Source organism: Peromyscus maniculatus, chromosome 1 (assembly GCF_049852395.1).
Source record: "Peromyscus maniculatus bairdii isolate BWxNUB_F1_BW_parent chromosome 1, HU_Pman_BW_mat_3.1, whole genome shotgun sequence".
NCBI classification, from domain to species: Eukaryota; Metazoa; Chordata; class Mammalia; order Rodentia; family Cricetidae; genus Peromyscus; species Peromyscus maniculatus.
The window spans coordinates 29,916,708-29,934,848 of NC_134852.1; the positions used below are offsets into that span (position 1 = coordinate 29,916,708).

General features: G+C 55.9%; 3 protein-coding genes across 9 annotated transcripts in view; 2 read left to right on the forward strand and 1 right to left on the reverse strand.

Annotated features, from left to right (window-relative positions):
* Ercc1 (ERCC excision repair 1, endonuclease non-catalytic subunit) lies at positions 1–14,052 on the forward strand. 4 transcript variants are annotated; one of them, XM_076572854.1, is made up of 10 exons: positions 1–140; positions 526–703; positions 3,719–3,931; positions 5,895–5,998; positions 7,032–7,131; positions 9,467–9,543; positions 11,450–11,549; positions 12,555–12,626; positions 12,761–12,829; positions 13,948–14,052. In XM_076572854.1, the coding sequence occupies exons 2-10, from the start codon at positions 533–535 to the stop codon at positions 13,999–14,001; spliced, it is 960 nt and encodes a 319-aa protein (XP_076428969.1). In that variant the 5' UTR covers positions 1–140; positions 526–532; the 3' UTR covers positions 14,002–14,052. The 4 variants fall into 4 exon arrangements, with proteins under 4 accessions (XP_076428969.1, XP_076428974.1, XP_076428975.1 ...); XM_076572859.1 differs by having other exon boundaries at positions 526–637; XM_076572860.1 differs by lacking the exon at positions 1–140 and having other exon boundaries at positions 407–703.
* Polr1g (RNA polymerase I subunit G) lies at positions 13,890–17,182 on the reverse strand. The gene is made up of 3 exons (XM_006993753.4): positions 16,886–17,182; positions 16,598–16,739; positions 13,890–15,418 (listed from the first exon to the last, which is right to left on the reverse strand). The coding sequence occupies exons 1-3, from the start codon at positions 16,905–16,907 to the stop codon at positions 14,221–14,223; spliced, it is 1,362 nt and encodes a 453-aa protein (XP_006993815.1). The 5' UTR covers positions 16,908–17,182; the 3' UTR covers positions 13,890–14,220.
* The window catches only part of Ppp1r13l (protein phosphatase 1 regulatory subunit 13 like), a 19,260-nt gene continuing 18,180 nt past the window's right edge, over positions 17,062–18,141 (forward strand). The window contains exon 1 of one of the 4 annotated variants that reach the window (XM_015987250.3): positions 17,062–17,470. The gene's annotated coding sequence lies outside the window, so the exon portion shown is untranslated. The remainder of the gene's footprint in view (positions 17,471–18,141) is intronic. The other 3 variants (XM_042272195.2, XM_015987249.3, XM_076572825.1) reach the window with 3 other exon arrangements.

Here is an 18,141-nt window from a genome sequence, read left to right on the forward strand (position 1 = left end):
CTCTCCTAGGGAGCAGCGAGACGAGCGGCGGGCCAGAGAGGCCGGAAGTGAGTCCAGCCAGGGGTCGCGCTGGCCGCGTTGGCGGTGCGTCGCCTCTACTCCCTTTGTGGCATCTTCCTGTAGGGCTCGGGGAAGACCAGGTGAGTTTGACAGCGCTCGGGTCCAGAGGCCGGGCAGAGGGGCGGGGCGGGCGGAGAGGGGGGGTCGCGGGATGATGACTGGCAGAGGAAGAGGCCAATCGTTGCCGAGGATGAGACAAGGCCGAGACTGGGCGGGGCGAGCACGTCCAGGTGGGCCCCTGGGGGCGGGGCCGACTGTCCCGGAGCGGGCGTGGGGCGGGGTAGTCGGCCAGTGGGCGGGGCTGCAGGGCCCATGGGCCAATCCGAAGTGGGGAGGCTGGAAGGGGCGGGCTCACGGGTTGGGCTTACGCTTCTGGAACCCAGCACCGTTTGGGGGGCACCTCTGGGAGCCGAGGTTCCCTCTGGGCCCCGGAAATGCTAACGTCCATGTCGCCACGCCTCTCAGGCCCCCGATGGACCCCGCGAAGGACGAGGGAGGTCGGCCGCAGCCCCCAGGGCCGCCCACCAGGAAGAAGTTTGTGATCCCACTGGAGGAAGACGAGACCCCTCCCGCAGGGGTAAGGGCGAGGACGTGGGCGCTGTTGGGAGTGAAGGAGACAGCAAGGGAGCTCCGAGATCGCGGTGTGAGTTTAGCCAACTTTGTGAGGTTTGAGTTGCTTTGGAAAAAATTGCCTGCTGTTTTCTACAAGCCTCGGTTTCCCCGGCTGTAAAATGGGACGGCAGGGTGGTAAAGAGAGGGCTAAGTCACAAGCTGTAGGCTGGCCAGTGGTGGTTTTGTTTGGTTGGTTTTGGTCTTTGACATTGGGCCACATGTTTCCTGGGCTATCCTTGAAATTGATATGTAGTTGAGGTTGGCCTTGAACTCTGTTCCTCCCGCCTATCCCTCCCAAGTGCTGGGATTACAGTAATGGGCCATCTTGGTTTTTTTTGGTTATGTGTTTGGTTGGTTTTTGGTTTTTCGAGACAGGGTTTCTCTGTGTAGCTTTGGCGTCTTTCCTGGAACTTACTCTGTAGCCCAGGCTGGCCTTCAACTCACAGAGATCCGCCTGCTCTGCCTCCCGGGTGCTGGGATTAAAGGCGTGCGCCACCACTGCCCGGCCCATCCTGGTTTTTAAAAAACATTCATTATTTTATTTTATATGTGTGTAGTTTCCATGCAGTATGTCTGAGTACTACATGCATGTACCTGCAGAGGCCAGAGGGGGGCATTGGATGCCCTGGAACTGGAGAGACAAGTATTTTGAGCTACCATATTCGAGCTGGGAATGGAACCCAGATCCTCTTGAAGGGCAGCCAGTGACGTGAACTGCCAAGCCATTTCTGCAGCCCCTAAAACATTTCTTTATGGTGTGTATGTAAGTGAGGGTGTGTGCTATGGGGCTCCTGTGAAGAAGGTGAAATAGATAACTTACGGGAGTCGGTTTTCTCGTCATACTGTTTGGGTCCTGGGGACTGAACAGAGGTCATGAAGTTTGGTGGCAAGCGCCTTTACCCATCCAGCCATCTTGCCAGCCTTTCTCTCTTCCTTCCTTTGTTCCTTTCTTCCTGAGCATTGCTATGGTGGGCCTGGCTGACCTAGAACTTGCAACAATACTCCTGCCTCCATCTCCCACATGCTAGGGCATTACAGGTGTAATCAACACAGTAATCTCTGCTGGGTTTTGTGTATGACCAGTATTCTGGGTTTTCTTTCTTTTCTTTCTTTCTTTCTTTTTTTTTTTTTGACTTTCAAGATATGAATTTGGATCTCACATTTTTTGTTGTTTTGTGTTTCCATTTATTTATGTCTCTGTGTGTCAGGGTATGCTTGCCATGGCACTTACGTGGAGGTCAAGGTACAGCTTTTGGGAGTCAGTTCTTTCCTCCTATCACATAGCTCTCAGGCATCGAGCTTAGGTGGTCAGGTGCTGCTGTCCGCTGAGCCATCTCCCGGGCCCCAGAGCTGATGTTTAAGAATTGAACTTTTATACTTTAAGAAAGGGAAATCAGAGCCGGGCGGAGGTAGCACATGCCTTTTAGTCCCAGCACTCGGGAGGCAGAGGCAGGCGGATCTCTGTGAGTTCGAGGCCAGCCTGGACTACCAAGTGAGTTCCAGGAAAGGCGCAAAGCTACACAGAGAAACCCTGTCTCGAAAAAAACCAAAAAAAAAAAAAAAAAAAAGAAAGAAAAAAAAAAGAAAAGAAAGGGAAATCAGGGTCCCGGAGAGGTGGCTCAGTAGTTAAATGCACTGGCTGCTCTTGCAGAGGATGCAGGTTCAGTTCCCAGCACCCACATGGCAGCTCACAACCATCTATTACTCCAGTTCTAGGGGATCCAACACCCTCTTCTGAATGCTGAAGGCACCAGGAATGTACATGGTGCATGTATATCCACGAAGGCAAAACACTCAATACAAATAAAATAAAAATAAACCTATAAATTTAAAAAAGAAGCCAGGCGATGTTGGCGCATGCCTTTAATCTCAGCAGAGGAGGCAGAGTCAGGTGGATCTCTGTGAGTTCGAGGCCAGCCTGGTCTACAGAGTGAGTCCCAGGACAGCCAGGGCTACACAGAGAAACCTTGTCTCAAAAACAAAACAAACAAATTTCAAAGGAAATGTGGAAGCTGGTGAGACAACTCACCCATTACGGGCACTTGCTGCTATCTTTAAAAACAAAACAACAACTACAAAAAACATTGGATTTTCCGCTCTTCCAGGAGACCTAAGTTTCGTTCACACATTCATGTCAGGCAACTCACAACTGCCTGTAAGTCCAGCTTCAGGGATCTGACACCTTCTCCTGGCTTCTCCGGGCACCCACACCTGCACATATACGGCATACATATAAAGATACATACACAAATAAAAATAAGTCAATCTTAAGAAAAAAGAAATAAATCTGAGTCAGACATGGTAGTAAGTTCCTGTAATCCCAGAACTGGGGAGACTGAGGCAGGAGGACCAGCACAAGTTCCAGGCTAGCCTGAGCTGTAAGTGTGTGACCCTGATTCAAAAACAAAGCAAAACAAGCCAGGTGTGGCGGTGCACTCCGGAGGCAGAGACAGGCAGATCTCTGAGTTTAAGGCCAGCCTGGGCTGAAAAGCCAGTCAGGGCTACACAGAGAGACCTTGTTTTTTTAAAAAAAAAAAAATTCTGGCAAAACTTCATTTCTGATGTCTTTGGGTAAAGTGAAGAATCTGGCCGTGAGGAGAGGTGAGGGAATGGGCCATGAGGACCACTGAGTGGAGGGGAAGCCTCTGCAAAGGCCTGGAGGTGGGGTGGGGGGCAGTTCACACAGGTGTGCTTCCCGAGGAAGGGATGCACAGATCTAGGCCTCACGGTTCGGTTTTATTTTTCTTTTAGGCAGGGTCTCAGGTAGCCCAGGCTGGCCTTAGACTTACTATGTAAGTGAGTATGACTTGGAGTTCTGATCCTCCTGCCTCTGCCTCCCAGGGCTGGAAGGACACGTGTACATCACGCTGCCTGGCCCACGCAGAGCTTTGCGCATGCTTAGACATGCACTGCACCAACCGAGCCAGAACCCAGCTGCCGTTTTGAGTTCTTGGCCCTGGAAAGCGTCAGGAAGAAGGACGAGAGTCTGGGGAGGTCGAGGGTCCTAGTGTTCCTTCACAACCCCATCCTTCCTTTCTCTCCACAGGCCAAGCCCTTGTTCAGATCTTCACGGAACCCCACCACGGCAACCCCAGCCCAGGCGGCCCCTCAGTCATATGCTGAGTACGCCATTGCCCAGCCTCCAGGAGGCGCTGGGGCCACAGGGTCCACAGGTTCTGAACCTGTGAAGGGAGAGAACCCCAGCCAGACCCTGAAAACAGGAGCGAAATCCAGTAGCATCCTCGTGAGCCCCCGGCAGGTGAGCGGGGAGATGGAGGGGGCGGGGGAGGGGGGGCTCTGGTGGGAAACCCTGTTACAGATATTAGTGTTGGGATCAGTGGAAGGAGGTCTGAGGTTCACACACTTTGTTCTCAGAAGTAGTTTGTTCATTCCTTCATTCATCACTTCATGTGTTAATCCCTTCCTGTATTCATTCATTGATATATACGTTCCATCATTCATGCGTTCACTTATTCCTTTATTGGTGCATAAATTCCTGTATGTATTCATTTGTTCCTTCATTCGTATATACATCCCATCATTCATTCCTTCATTCATGCGTTCATCCATTCTTTATATACCTTCCCCACCATTCACGTATTCAGCGATGGCTCGTGGGTTGGGAGTGGCCCGGCCCTTCCCGCTAGGGCTGTCACTCTGCTCCTGTCCCCAGGGAGAACACTCAGTGAACTGCTGCCCAGGCAGAGGAGGAGCTGTTGATGTGGGTGCTGGGGATCCCCACTCAGGGCTGTGTTTTACTGATGTTACCACTTTACCAATGAGCCCCACAATTATTTATTTATTTATTTAGAGAAGGGTTCTCACTATGTAGCCCCGGCTGTCCTGGAACTCACTCTTTAGACCAGGATGACCTCAAACTCTGTCTCCTGGGAGCTGGGATTAAAGGTGTGCGCCACCACCACCCGGCTGTATAATGAAGGATTTTGATTTCTGTGGTAGCTTAATTACCTCGTGCATTCATTCATTCCTTTGTATGTTCATTCATTCATCTGTCCATGCATTTAATGCCTGGGGTGTCATGGCATAGGAGGGACATTGCCTGCAGCCTCCACACTCTCCTCCACACTCCCGCCCTCTGGGACCTCCCATGCACCCAGCCACAGGGAAGCTCTTGAACTTGGTCCTTTTGGGTTATGCTAGATTACATCATAGGCTGGCATTGGTGCCATCCCTAGGTATTGGTGAACCCTCAGCCTTTGGTGGAGGTGGGGGTTGGGCAGACAGTCCCAATCCTGAATTGTGAGCTTGGGCCCTCTGTGTACCAATATCTGTTCTGGGCCAAACAGGAGCCACTGTGAGTCACCCGGGACAGCACAAGGTGTTCCCGTCCCTCAGGAATCCACAGGGCTTCGGAAGTCCATGACAGATGCTATCTGTCACTCAGGAAATTCCAGAAGTCTTAAGAATCGGGGTCAAGGTACATGTAGAGGAACCAAAGGCTGCTTTTGTCCCATCCACAAGGGCTTCAGGAGAGCCAGATCTGGAACCAGGGGGCAGAGTCCCGGTGACCACGAGAGCCTGGTCACTGCTGTGTCCCCGGCATGGATCAGAGCTCGGCTTGCCCGAACAGTTTCCGTCCTGGGCTGTTGAGGACACTGTCGGCAGCACAGGAGGGAAGCTGGGGAGGACACGTTCAATGGCCTCCTCCCGGGGGCACCGGGGAGCCATGAAGGAGCTTAGCTGACGCCTCTGGTTATCATTGCAGGGTGGCCACGAGGCTGTATGATGGTGGCCTCGGTCAGGGAGGTGCTGTGGTGGCAGAGAAGGGGTGTTTACAAGGTGCAAATTCCACCAGAGGAGGGAAAGAGAGGTGCAGGACAGGCCTGGGGTTCTGGAAGCCGGGCCCCCCCCAGGAGGGGCAAGTGTGGATGTTGCTGAGGTTGCAGTGAGGGCCGACGTTCAGCAGTTAGGAGGACTGGTTAATGCTGGGACAGAGGTATGTGTGGGTGGGTGCGTGCATGTGTGCGCGCACGTGTGTGCATGCGTGTGGTGTATGTGTGTGCGTGTGTGTGCGCGTGTGTGTGTGTGTGTGTGTGTGTGTGTGTGTGTGTGTGCGCGCGCGCGTGTGTATGGGGTGGAAGGAGAGAGCTAACATTCAGATTCCAGGCCTTAGGGTGGGAAGAAGGGGTGGGGCAGGGGCTAGCCTTCATCTTAGTTCAAGGGTCACCCCATAAGTGGCTTCTGCCTGTCTCCCTTGGCAGAGGGGCAACCCTGTGTTGAAGTTCGTGCGCAACGTGCCCTGGGAATTCAGTGAGGTGACTCCTGACTATGTGCTGGGCCAGAGCACCTGCGCCCTTTTCCTCAGGTGAGCTCCGGGTGCTTTGAAGGTTCGAGTCCTGTCCCGTAGTTTATGCATTTTGAGCCGTTCTGTGGGACAATTATGAGTCAGTGTTGTAGGCTCTGGGCATGTGCATGGCTCTGTATTGAAGAAGGGGTTGTGGCCTATAATTGTCCAGAGCAAGAATAGCTGGGGCTAGACCCCAGGTTGTAAGGGAGGAGGGCTGGGCCTGGACCCCTGAGTCTGAGAGAGGAGGGCTGGGCTTGGATCCCCGGGTCTGAGGGAGGAGGACTGGGCCTGGACCCCTGGATCTGAGGGAGGAGGGCTGGGTCTGGACCCTGGGTCTGAGGGAGGAGGGCTGGGCCTGGACCCTGGGTCTGAGGGAGGAGGGCTGGTCCTGGACCCTGGGTCTGAGGGAGGAGGGCTGGGCCTGGATCCCTGGGTCTGAGGGAGGAGGGCTGGGTCTGGACCCTGGGTCTGAGGGAGGAGGGCTGGGCCTGGATCCCTGGGTCTGAGGGAGGAGGGCTGGGTCTGGACCCTGGGTCTGAGGGAGGAGGGCTGGGCCTGGACCCTGGGTCTGAGGGAGGAGGGCTGGGCCTGGACCCTGGGTCTGAGGGAGGAGGGCTGGGCCTGGACCCTGGGTCTGAGGGAGGAGGGCTGGGCCTGGACCCTGGGTCTGAGGGAGGAGGGCTGGGTCAGGACCCCCGGGTCTGAGGGAGGAGAGCAGAGGCCTGGACCCCTGGGTCTGAGGGAGGGAGGTTGGGCTTCTGTATCTGAGGTAGGAGACCTGGGGTCTATATTCCTGGGCTGGAGGGAGAAGGGCGGGGTCCTGACTTGAGGGAAGAAGCCGAGTGTCCATCCTCCCAGAAGACTCCAGCCAGGCTGCCCTTCCCTGCTATGACCCTTCCCTGAAGTCCGTCTTCTGGGTTGACTCCCTGGCCCCATTGTCCCCCTTGCTGTGCCAATGGGTCCCAACCTCTGCATGCCGAGGAGGTGCAAAGGATTCTGGGGCCTCGGGGACATGGAGACCCTCAACCTGTCCCCTTCCCTGTCTCCACAGCCTCCGCTACCACAACCTCCATCCAGACTACATCCACGAACGGCTGCAGGGCCTGGGGAAGACCTTTGCCCTGCGCGTGCTGCTGGTCCAAGTGGATGTGGTAAGCAGGGCTGTCGGCTGGCCGTCCTCTTTCCATGCAGCTGCGGCGTGGAGTTAACGCATGGGCTGCCGGATCCCTCTTAAGACAAAACACCTAAAACCTCATCGAGGAAAGGATTTTCAGCTGAAATTGCCGCAGGAAGGACAGCATGGGCTACAGGGTGGGGAGGAAAGTTGTTAGACCAGAGGTGGTGGCGCATCCCTGCCATCCGATCTCAGCACTGGGCTACAGAGGGGGCTTTGACTCAAATAGAATTAAAGGTAGGATTCCTAGCTCAACAGGAGAGCCCCTGCCTAGAATCCCCCAGTGAGGGGCTGGGGGTGTGGCTCAGTGGTGGAGCCCCTGCCTAGAATCCCCCAGTGAGGGGCTGGGGTGTGGCTCAGTGGTAGAGCCCCTGCCTAGAATCCCCCAGTGAGGGGCTGGGGTGTGGCTCAGTGGTAGAGCCCCTGCCTGGAATCCCCCAGTGAGGGGCTGGGGTGTGGCTCAGTGGTAGAGCCCCTGCCTAGAATCCCCCAGTGAGGGGCTGGGGTGTGACTCAGTGGTAGAGCCCCTGCCTAGAATCCCCCAGTGAGGGGCTGGGATGTGGCTCAGTGGTAGAGTCCCTGCCTAGAATCCCTCAGTGAGGGGCTGGGGTGTGGTTCAGTGGTAGAGCCCCTGCCTAGAGTCCCCCAGTGAGGGGCTGGGGTGTGGCTCAGTGGTAGAGCCCCTGCCTAGAATCCCCCAGTGAGGGGCTGGGGTGTGGTTCAGTGGTAGAGCCCCTGCCTAGAGTCCCCCAATGAGGGGCTGGGGTGTGGCTCAGCGGTAGGGCATCTGCCCAGCGTGCACTAGGTTTGTTCCACAGCATCGTAAGAGTAAAAGGTTGCTCCATGCCTCTTCACCACTCCATGACTTCCCTAAGTATCTCTTAGGTCTTGTTCTTGTCAGATCCACAGCTTCTCCCTGCAGGCAGACCTGGCCACCATCCTTTATTTATTTATTTTTTTAAAGATTATTTATTTTTATGTGCATTGGTGTTTTGTCTGTATGTATGTATGTGCGAGGGTGTCAGGTCCCCTGTAACTGGAGTTACATGTCCGTGAGCTGCCATGTGGGTGCTGGGAATTGGACCTGGGTCCTCCGGAAGAGCAGCCAGTGCTCTTAACTGCTGAACCATCTCTCCAGCCCTTATTTTGGTTTTTTGTTGTTGTTGTTTGTTTGTTTGTTTGTTTGTTTGTTTGTTTTGAGAAGGGTTTCTCTGTGTAGTTTTGGTGCCCGTCCTGGAACTCACTCTGTAGACCAGGCTGGCCTCGAACTCACAGAGATCCCCCTGCCTCTGTCTCCCTAGTGCTGGAATTAAAGTTATGCGCCACCACCCAGCTCATTCTTTTTTTTTTCCTTAAGACAAAGTCTCACAACACAGGCTGGCCTATGAGTCACGGCAATCTCCTGCCCCAGCCTCCTGAGTGCTAGCATTAAAGCTTGAGCCCAGCATGCTCACCTCTCTGGCCTTCAGTCCTAACCCTCCTTTCATAATAGCAGCTGGATGGGTCCCCATGCCTGGATCTCCTGTCGGCCTCCTCTTGCTCAAAACTCTTCTTAGCTCCAGAGACCCACCACCACCACCACCACGTTCTCCTCCCTTTTACGGCGAGTGAGGGCCTGAGAGACGTGACCTCCACTTGGTTCCCCACACTCACATCTAAGCTTCTTCTTCTTTTTTTTTTTTTTTTTTTTTTTTTTTTTTTTTTTTGGTTTTTCGAGACAGGGTTTCTCTGTAGTTTTGGTGCCTGTCCTGGATCTCACTCTGTAGCCCAGGCTGGCCTTGAACTCACAGAGATCCACCTGCCTCTGCCTCCTAAGAGCTGGGATTAAAGGCATGTACCACCACCGCCCGACACATCTAAGCTTCTTTATTGGATATTGTTTTAAAGTACTTGAGAAGTACTTTTTACATTTATTTATTTGTTTGTGGGTGCGTACCTGTGGACACACAACTTTTGGGGGGTGGTTCTCTCCTCTCTTGTGGACCTCGGGGATGGGACTCAGGTGGTCGGTCTGAAGACTGGCACCTTCAGCCCCCGAGGGTGGAGATGCCGGTGAAGCCCTGCACATCCACTGTGATTGATTGATTGATTGATTAATTGACTGATTGATTGATCGATTGAGGCAAGGTTCCTCACTGGGACCTGGGGCCCACAGCACTGAGATTAGCGTACCACCATACCCAGGTTTTTGGCCCATGCCAGCCGCTGTGGCTTTCCTGGCTGTGCCATCTTCCCCTCCCAGCTGTTGGGTTCTCACACTGTGAACCCCTGCGGTCTCCCAGGTCTCTACTTCTGCCTTTCCTCTCCTCTAGAAAGACCCTCAGCAGGCCCTGAAGGAGCTGGCCAAGATGTGCATCTTAGCAGACTGTACCCTGGTCCTGGCCTGGAGGTGAGAGAGACCCCTCCCACCCACCCACCGCATGGCCTGTCCAGCCTGTGAGGCGGATCCTAAGCCAGGCATGGTGGCACAATCCCAGTTCTCGGGAGTCCAAGGCAGGCGTGTCAAGAGTTCAAGGCCAGCCTGGGCTAATGAGACCTGGGGTTTCCCACCTCCTTGGGTGCCTGGTGCAGGCACTGCCTCTCTGAGCCCTAACATTCTCAGTGTGTAAGATGGGGTCTTCTCTTGTTTTGTTTTTTGAGACAGGGTTTCTCTGTGTAACAGTCCTGGCTGTCCTGGAACTCGATTTGTAGACCAGGCTGACCTCGAACTCAGAGATCCGCCTGCCTCTGCCTCCCAAGTGCTGGGATTAAAAGTGTGCGCCACCACCGCCCAGCAAGTTTTTTTTTTTTTTTTGTAGTTGTAAGTACCAAGGCAGGTGACAGAGGCCAGGCGTGTCCAGCTTAGACCAGATGACTGAAGGAATTTTGTATCTAGTGTTTCCGGTTTGTTCTGTTTCCCAAAGTCTCCATAGCCAAGGCTATCCTAGAACACAGCAGTCTGCCTGCCTCAGCCTCCTGCGTGCTGAGATTGAGTGTGTGCCACCATACCTGGTGTCAATCTCTAGATCTCTAGAGGTCATTTAATTGGCTCACCAACAAAACCACAAATAGATAGTCTTTTTGGGGAAGAAAAAAAAGACACCCCTTCCCCACACTATAAGTAAAATTAAAGCTGGTAAATGAACAGCTTTCGACTTAGAGACACTTCAGTGTTTGGGGTGCTGGGACGGGCTCCCCTGGCAGCGCTTCCCGCTTCCCGGCATGCGAGAATCCCCGGGCTCTGTCGCTAGACTGCGTAAACCTGGCATAGCGGCTCACACCTGTAATTCCAGCACTCCAGGGAGTGGAGACTGGAAAATCAGGAGGGCAGTGCAATCTAGTTAAGTAAGCAGTTCAAAGCCAGCCTGGGATACATGAGACCCTGTCTCAGAAAGAAAGTCTTAGGCGGGGTGTGGTGGTGGACATCTGTAATCCTAGCACTCAGTAGACTGAGGCAGGAGGATCAGTTCAACATAGTGAGATCCTGTGGTGGTAGAGAGAATGCAAGAAAAAGGGAGATTGGAGTGTGGCTCAGTGGTAGAGCCCCTGCCAAGAATCCCCCAGTGAGGGGCTGGGGGTGTGGCTCAGTGGTAGAGCCCCTGCCTAGAATCCCCCAGTGAGGGGCTGGAGGTGTGGCTCAGTGGTAGAGCCCCTGCCTAGAATCCCCCAGTGAGGGGCTGGGGTGTGACTCAGTGGTAGAGCCCTTGCCTGGAATCCCCCAGTGAGGGGCTGGGGTATGGCTCAGTGGTAGAGCCCCTGCCTAGAATCCCTCAGTGAGGGGCTGGGGGTGTGGCTCAGTGGTAGAGCCCCTGCCTAGAATCTCCCAGTGAGAGGCTGGGGTGTGGCTCAGTGGTAGAGCCCCTGCCTAGAATCCCCCAGTGAGGGGTGGGGGTGTGGCTCAGTGGTGGAGCCCCTGCCTAGAATCCCCCAGTGAGGGGCTGGAGGTGTGGCTCAGTGGTAGAGCCCCTGCCTAGAATCTCCCAGTGAGGGGCTGGGGTGTGCCTCAGTGGTGGAGCCCCTGCCTAGAATCCCCCAGTGAGGGGCTGGGGTGTGCCTCAGTGGTAGAGTCCCTGCCTAGAATCCCCCAGTGAGGGGTGGGGCGTGGCTCAGTGGTGGAGTGTGTAGCTCTACTGTATCCTGGGCTCTGTCCCCAGCATGACTAGGTAAGAAGTGTGTGAGAACCTACTCTGTAGGGGTCACTGCTGAGGTCAGGATTTGGGGCTGGGATTGGCCTAGTTTTGGAATTGTTAGTAGTCCTATGATGGAGAATCCTGAATGACAGCCCCCACCCCAGCTGACCTGTGTCCTGTACCCAGCGCGGAGGAAGCAGGGCGGTACCTGGAGACCTACAAGGCTTATGAGCAGAAGCCCGCCGACCTCCTCATGGAGAAGCTGGAGCAGAACTTCCTGTCCCGGGTGAGACCGCCTCCCTTGTTCTTCTGCACCTCCTGACCCTGAAGTGGCCTGTTCAAAGCAAGTCCATCCACACTGACACCCTCCTTCCCTGCCCAGCCCTTCCTCATCCTCTCCTACCAGCCCGAAAGGTCTTTCAAGTACAAACCAGACCTTGTCCCGCTTAGCTCTGACTCCTAGGCTGCCCTCGGCATCTACCACCCCATTCCCTCTGCTAGAATCTGTTTCCCATGCCAGCTCTGATGCTGCCTCCTCCAGGAAGCCCTCCTTCGTCCTCTCAGCCTGGTAGCCCAGAGTACCAGGCTGGAAGCATCCTGACCCTGCTGTCACTGCAACAGCACCCAGCGGCCTCTTGGATGTTATTTTGTAAACGAATCGATAACTTCCAGCGCTTATGAGGGATTCTGCATTTATCTTTCTGGGTGTTCCCCTGGGAAGCGGTCCAGCCACAGGGCCCACTGGCAGCGAGGGGCTGCGTCCACAGCTGCACCCACCCTTCCTACACTGGCTCCACATCGAGTGTAACCCTGGGGAAGGTGCTCCCCTTTTCCCAGGGGAAGCAGAGGGAACAGAGACTTACCTGACAGGGAGCTGGTGTCACCCGGCCCTGCCCGTCCAGCCATGTGAAAAGCCAGCAGTCCGGGCCACGCCTCTAACCCCAGCACCAGAGAGGCAGAAGCAGGTGGATCTCCAGGAGTTCAGGCCAGCCTGGGCTACCCAGTTGTAGGCCAGTCAGGGAGGGATACACCTGGAGACCTTGTCTCAAAAAGTGAGTCACCCAGGGTGGGTGCTTGGAACTGAACTTGTGTCCTCTGGAAGGGCGGAGTGTGCTCTTAATCGACCAGCCATCTCTCCAGCCTCCTTTTGCTTCTGGAGTCAGTATCTCGGCCGTGGACCAGGCTGGCCTCAGTCTTTCGGGAATCCTCCTGCACCTGCCTTCCAAGCACTGCTCATAGGCTGTCCTGACACCCAGGTCCCAAGGAAAGACCCTGTCTCTTTCTCTTCCAGGCCACCGAGTGTCTGACCACCGTGAAGTCAGTCAACAAGACCGACAGCCAGACCCTCCTGGCTACGTTCGGAGTAAGAGGCCCCCTGGGCGTCCCCTGACCTCCCCACAGTCCCACACCTCCCCGGGGACATCCTGGGGCCCCTGCAGCAGGGACAGGCTAGAGTGTGGAGCGCACTGCCCCTAACCCCTCGATTCCACATTTCAGTCCCTCGAACAGCTCTTCACTGCGTCACGGGAGGATCTAGCCTTGTGCCCGGGTCTGGGCCCCCAGAAGGTGAGAACTCTGGGGGAGGATACAGGGGTTGGAGGGGGGATGAGCCCCAAATCAGTGAACCTGGAAAGTCTGTTAAATCAGTGGTCCTCAACCTGTGGGTCGTGACCCCTTTGGGGGGGATGGTGTCAAATGACAGGGGTCACCTGACCATCAGAAAAACACATATATTTACACTGTGATTCACAACAGTAGCACAGTTATGAGGTAGCAAGGAAATAGTTTTATGGTTGGGGTCAGCACAGCATGAGGAACTGTATTCAAAGTCACAGTGTTAGGAAGTTGAGAACCACTGTATTAAGTGACTTGCTTTTAGACATGGTCTTAATATAGAGCTCTAGCTGGCCTGGGTCTCACTATAGACCAGGATGGGCCTGGACTCAGCTCCCCCGGCTTCTCCTGCTGAGATCACAGGCATGAGCCACCATGCTTGGTTTAAAGGCTCCGTGAAAGTTTTTCTGGGGGCTGAGAATGTAACTGGATTGGTAGAGCACTTTCTTAGCATGCACAAAGCCCTGATGGATCCCCAGCACTGCCTAAACTAAGCATGGTGGCCACTTGGATAAGACAGAAGGATCTGAAGTTCAAAGTCATCCTTGGCTAGACAGCTAGCTGGGCCAGCCCAGGCAAATAAGGCTTTGTTTCTTTTACTTGATTTTTTGAGACTTTCTTATGTAGCTTAATACATAGCTGAGGTTGGCCTTGTACTTCTCATCTTCCGGACTCAGCCTCCCTCCCAAATGTTGAGATTACAGGGTGTGTGCCATGTGTGCCACCCTCCTGCCTTATTCTATTCATTTATTCAAGACAGGGTTGCTCTGCGTAGCCCAGGCTGTCCTGGAACTCAGAGATCCACCTGTGTCTGCCTCAGAGTGCTGGGAGTTAAGATGCGGCCACCACAATGGACTAGTCTTACGGTTCTAAATGGTCCGTTTGCATCTGCCCCTCTCACACATGGGGAAACTGAGGCCCAAAGGGTGGCAGAGCCCAGCCTCCTGGCTAGTCTCAAGTAGAACCCAGACCTGCAAAGCCCCACCCTAGGAGAAAAAGAGCCACAATGCACTCTAAGAAAAGTAAGCAGCAGCCTCTTTAATGACAAGCCTTTCCCTCCCTGCCCTTAGGCCCGCAGGCTCTTCGACGTCCTACACGAGCCCTTCCTCAAAGTGCCCCGATGACCACTGCCACCCAGGCTCCAGAGTCACAATAAAGCGTTTTCCAGGCTCAGGCTCCTGCTGGATGTACTGGCGTGTTTGCGTGAGGGAAGGGCTCATCTCTTCCCCGCAGCCAATTCCTGACAGCCCTCCCGAGGCCACCTCGGTTCCCCAGGGTGTTATTGGGGCTCTTCGGCTCTATTTCCTGTCCTGTGGGAGACATCTCTCAGTGGGGAACGGTCCTTACACCCCACGTTCCTGATCCTTTTTCTTCTTTTTCTTCTTCTTTGTGGATCCCTGAGCTGCTCCGGCCTCAGGTTCCTCAGATTCTCTTGGGTTAGTCATCTCCGACAGGGGCTCTATCGCCTCCTCTCCTTTCTCGTTCTCCTTGCTGGGTGCTGGAGCCACCTGCGGCTCAAAGTCAGCTGGAAGCGCAGCCTCTGTCACCTCTGCCCCCGAGGCCAGTGCCTCACCCCGCCACTTTTCCTTCTTCTTCTTCTTCTTCTTGGGGGACACAGGCGCTGCCTCAGCCTGAAGCCCCTGTTCTGAAAGTTCAGGCTCTATGATCACTCCAGGGAGCCCCATCTCTGGCTCCATCACCAAATTCTGCCTCTTTTCTTTTCTCCTCTTCTTTGTGGGAGGCAGTGGGATGGCTTCCTCCTGGGGTTCCTCAGCGGCCTGTGGCTGAGAGCCAGCCATGGTGCCCTCGGCTGCCTCCATCCCCTCGGCCTCCTTCTGTCTCTTCCTCTTCTTGGTGGGGGACAGGACGGTCCCATCAGCAGGCTGTGTTTCCGCCACAGGTTCCGGCTGGCATGTCTCTGCCCCCTTGGACTTGCTCTTCCTCTTCTTGCTGCTGGTGGCAGATGGGATTGGCAGTCCCAGAGGCTCTGCCATCTCTGCCACGGGCTCCATCGCCTCGGCCTCCATCATCTCTACCTCACCCACCTGATGCTTCGTTTTCTTCTTTTTCCTCATACCCACTTCTAAGCCACCCCAGGCCGTGTCTACCTCCGTGGCCCCATGCCCGTTCACTGCCTCCTGAATGGCTGAGGCCTCTGCGACCTTTCTCTTCTTTTTCCTCTTCCCTGAAGTGGGCGACCTCAGAGCCAGGACCGACCCAGGCCCCGTGACCGGAGGGCTGCCTCCAAAGGCAGAGAACCGAGGCCGGAGGCCGGCAGGGATCTGAGGTGGCAGGCTGGTGGGGATGGGCTGCAGAGGGACCCGAGAGATCAGGTATTTCTGAGGACCCTCCATGATCCTTAAGCTTCCATGGGGGGCTGGGGCACAAGTGAGTCTACCTCCTGCCTCCGATGACGACACCAGCAAGGTGGCTTCTCCCGCCTGGGGGCTGCTGGTCAGGACCCGGTATCGGCACCTCTGGCCATCCAGTTTGCCCTTAACAGTCTTGGAGCCAGAGAGAGGCACGTGCCTTCCATTGAGGCTGAGGAGAGAAAGGATAAGGCAGGGGCTGACTGCATCCTCTGCAGGGCGGAAGGCTGGGGCCCCACGCAGCTTTTCTGGGCGAGGGTGAAGCTCCGCCCTGGAGCCCCGAGTTCTGTTTGCTGCCTCAACTAACTAATCAACTTGTGTTGTGTGGGGTCTGCGTGACGTCTAGTACTCCTAACCAGCCTGCACCGCCTCCCAGGGACTTCAGATAGACATGGGCCACCACTCCCGGCTTGCTTGCTTTCTTTTTATTGTTTGGTTTCTCAAGACAGGGTTTCTCTGTGTAGTCTGAGCTGCCCTGGAACTCACTCTGTAGACCAGGCTCAAGACCATCCTCAAACTCAGAGATCCACCAGCCTCTGCCTCCTGAGTGCTGGTGGAAGGCGTGTGCCGCCACTGCTGGGCTCCTGGCTGTTTCTTGAGACAGACTCTGTGTACTCATGATGGCCTTGAAGCCTACCATTTTCCTGCCTCAGCCTACTGCCCCCCATTACTGGCTAAGGAATATTTAAGGTGAGCAGGGATACGGGATGAGCCTCAGATGTGGAGTGTGTGTGAGTGTGTGTGTGTGTGTGTGTGTGTGTGTGTGTGTGTGTGTGTGTGTAGCATGAATGGGCCCTGGATTTGATCACCAGCACTGCATAAAACGGGGTGCGGTGGCTGTACTTGGGAGGTGGAGGCAGGAGGATCTGAAGTTTAATTACTGCATGGGACATAAGATTCTCCAAAACAAGCTGAGCTGTAATGGTGCACGCCTTTAATCCCAGCACTGAGAGGCCGAGGCAGGCGATCTCCGTGAGTTCGAGGTCAGCTGGTCTACAGAGGGAGTTCCAGAACAGGCTCTGAAGCTACACAGAGAAACCCTATTTCGAAAAAAAACAACCAACCAAACAACAACAACAACAACAAACCCGATTCTCCAAAACAAAAGGGAGTATATGACACCCACTTGTAGACCCAGTACTCAAGAACCAAGGCCGAAAACCGGCAGGGATCGGAGGTGGCCGGCTTGTGGGAATGGGCTACAGAATGAGGCTAACACAAAGTAGCACTTCCGCGTTGCTCAGATTTGCTGTCTTAAGTTGTACGTTCACGGCCTGGGGTGGGTCCAGCCCCTAGGGTGTGTGTGGGGTGGGGGGTACTGCCAGGAGGTGTCCTGGGAACGACCACTCACCACTGTGGGGCGAAGTCTGCAGGCGCTCGGATGAGCCACAGTTCCGTGTCTGGAAGTGTCAAAGCTTCCAAGGAGAAACGAGGGGAACCCGAGTTTGGAGAAACCGCCGTAAAGTTGGGGGGGCAGGAGAACGGAGCGGCACCTGCGAGGAGAAACGGGGTGTAGGTCCTTTCGACACTGCCAGGTGCCTCCCGGGGCGTCCCCTCCCCGCGGGCCCCCCACCCAGTCCCTTTTGTGCCCGGATCCTCCCGGGCCCCCTTCCCCTGCACCGGCTCCCGCTGCACTCACCGGAGGCCGGGGTGCCCGCCATCCCCACTCGGGAGGAGCCCACGCCGGACCTGCGCCGATCGCGGCCCACCACGCGGACCCCGGAGGTGGAGTCACACCGGAAGCGTCCAAGTCGCGTGGGAGGGTGGGGGCGTGGCTCGGCCCCTGTCACTCCATCTACGGAACCGAGCCAGTCTCCACTTTTGAACGGCACACAGCGGAGGAATGACTGATTTCCCGACGATCCACTACCGGGGGGAATCAAGTCACTCGGTGTGGGGAGAGCAAGCCAGGTCGGGTCTCGGAGGACCCGCTTCCCCCCCCCCACTTTTGCTCACGTGGTTTCTTCCAACACCGTCTTAAAGGGGCAGTGACCCAGCCAGGCCACGGCTCTTAAAGAGACAGAAGGCCGACTGTGCAGACATTCCTGTGGGAGCCAGGTGAGAATTCCGGTTGGCAGGCTTGTGCTTTCAAAGCGAGAGTGTGTTTGGGGACGTCCCCGACACGGCGAGAGCGGAAGGCTCGAGTGGACGAGAAAATAGAGGAGTGCGGACCATCGGAGCATTTAAAGTACCGACGGGAGGCGGAGTTTCTGGAGTGTCTGGGGTAAGCGGGAAACCGAGGGGGAGGAGTCCTCGGGGTCGGGGGAGGAGTCTCGGACCCCAGAGCCCGGAGCTCGGCTCCAGACGGAGTGGGGGTTAGTGGGTCGTGTGAGACCCGAGGGTGTGGACTTAGCGTCCTGAGCGGGAAGTGATCCCCACCGCTCCGGGGGAGGCAGAGGTGCAGCTGGCCGACCCCTCCTCGGCCCGCGGCCCAAGTAAACAGCTGCACGTGGACGCGGGGTTTGGGGGACGCGCCCACGCCCCTTCCCAGCAGTCCTGCAGCGCGTGGGGCGGCGGGTGGAGCCGCGGGACGGCGGCGAGACAGGGTGACCCGACTGCATTCCTGGCCGGTGTGTCAGCGTCGCGTCCCGCCCCCTCTGCGGAGATTTCGGAGACTCCCCCAGAACTGGGATGCTCCCCCTTCTCCTGCGGCTCTCGGGAACCCAGAGGGGGCCAAGGAGACAGGGGAGGGTTCCTTCGGCCCGGGATCCCCAGGCTGTGTGTCCTCCCCGCGCGTGGGCTGGACTCTCTGGGGCTCGCCCTTTGAGGGCTCCAAGACTCCAGTTCCCAGAGGTGGCCGGAGGGGGACTTGGCTCGGGATTGCTGCTGGGGGTTGTAGTCCAGCCTGTTGCTAGGCACGCCAGTAAAGCGCCAACGCGGGTTTTTGTGCTGTTT

Coding starts and splice junctions, on each gene's coding strand:
- Ercc1 (XM_076572854.1), top strand. CDS start 533: ATGGACCCCGCGAAGGACGAGGGAGGTCGGCCGCAGCCCCCAGGGCCG. Junction 3,932..5,894: donor TCCTCGTGAGCCCCCGGCAG/GTGAGCGGGGAG, acceptor CTCCCTTGGCAG/AGGGGCAACCCTGTGTTGAA. Junction 12,627..12,760: donor CCCTCCTGGCTACGTTCGGA/GTAAGAGGCCCC, acceptor TCCACATTTCAG/TCCCTCGAACAGCTCTTCAC.
- Polr1g (XM_006993753.4), bottom strand. CDS start 16,907: ATGGCGGGCACCCCGGCCTCCG. Junction 16,740..16,885: donor GGCGGGCACCCCGGCCTCCG/GTGAGTGCAGCG, acceptor TTCTCCTCGCAG/GTGCCGCTCCGTTCTCCTGC. Junction 15,419..16,597: donor GCAGACTTCGCCCCACAGTG/GTGAGTGGTCGT, acceptor TTCTCTCCTCAG/CCTCAATGGAAGGCACGTGC.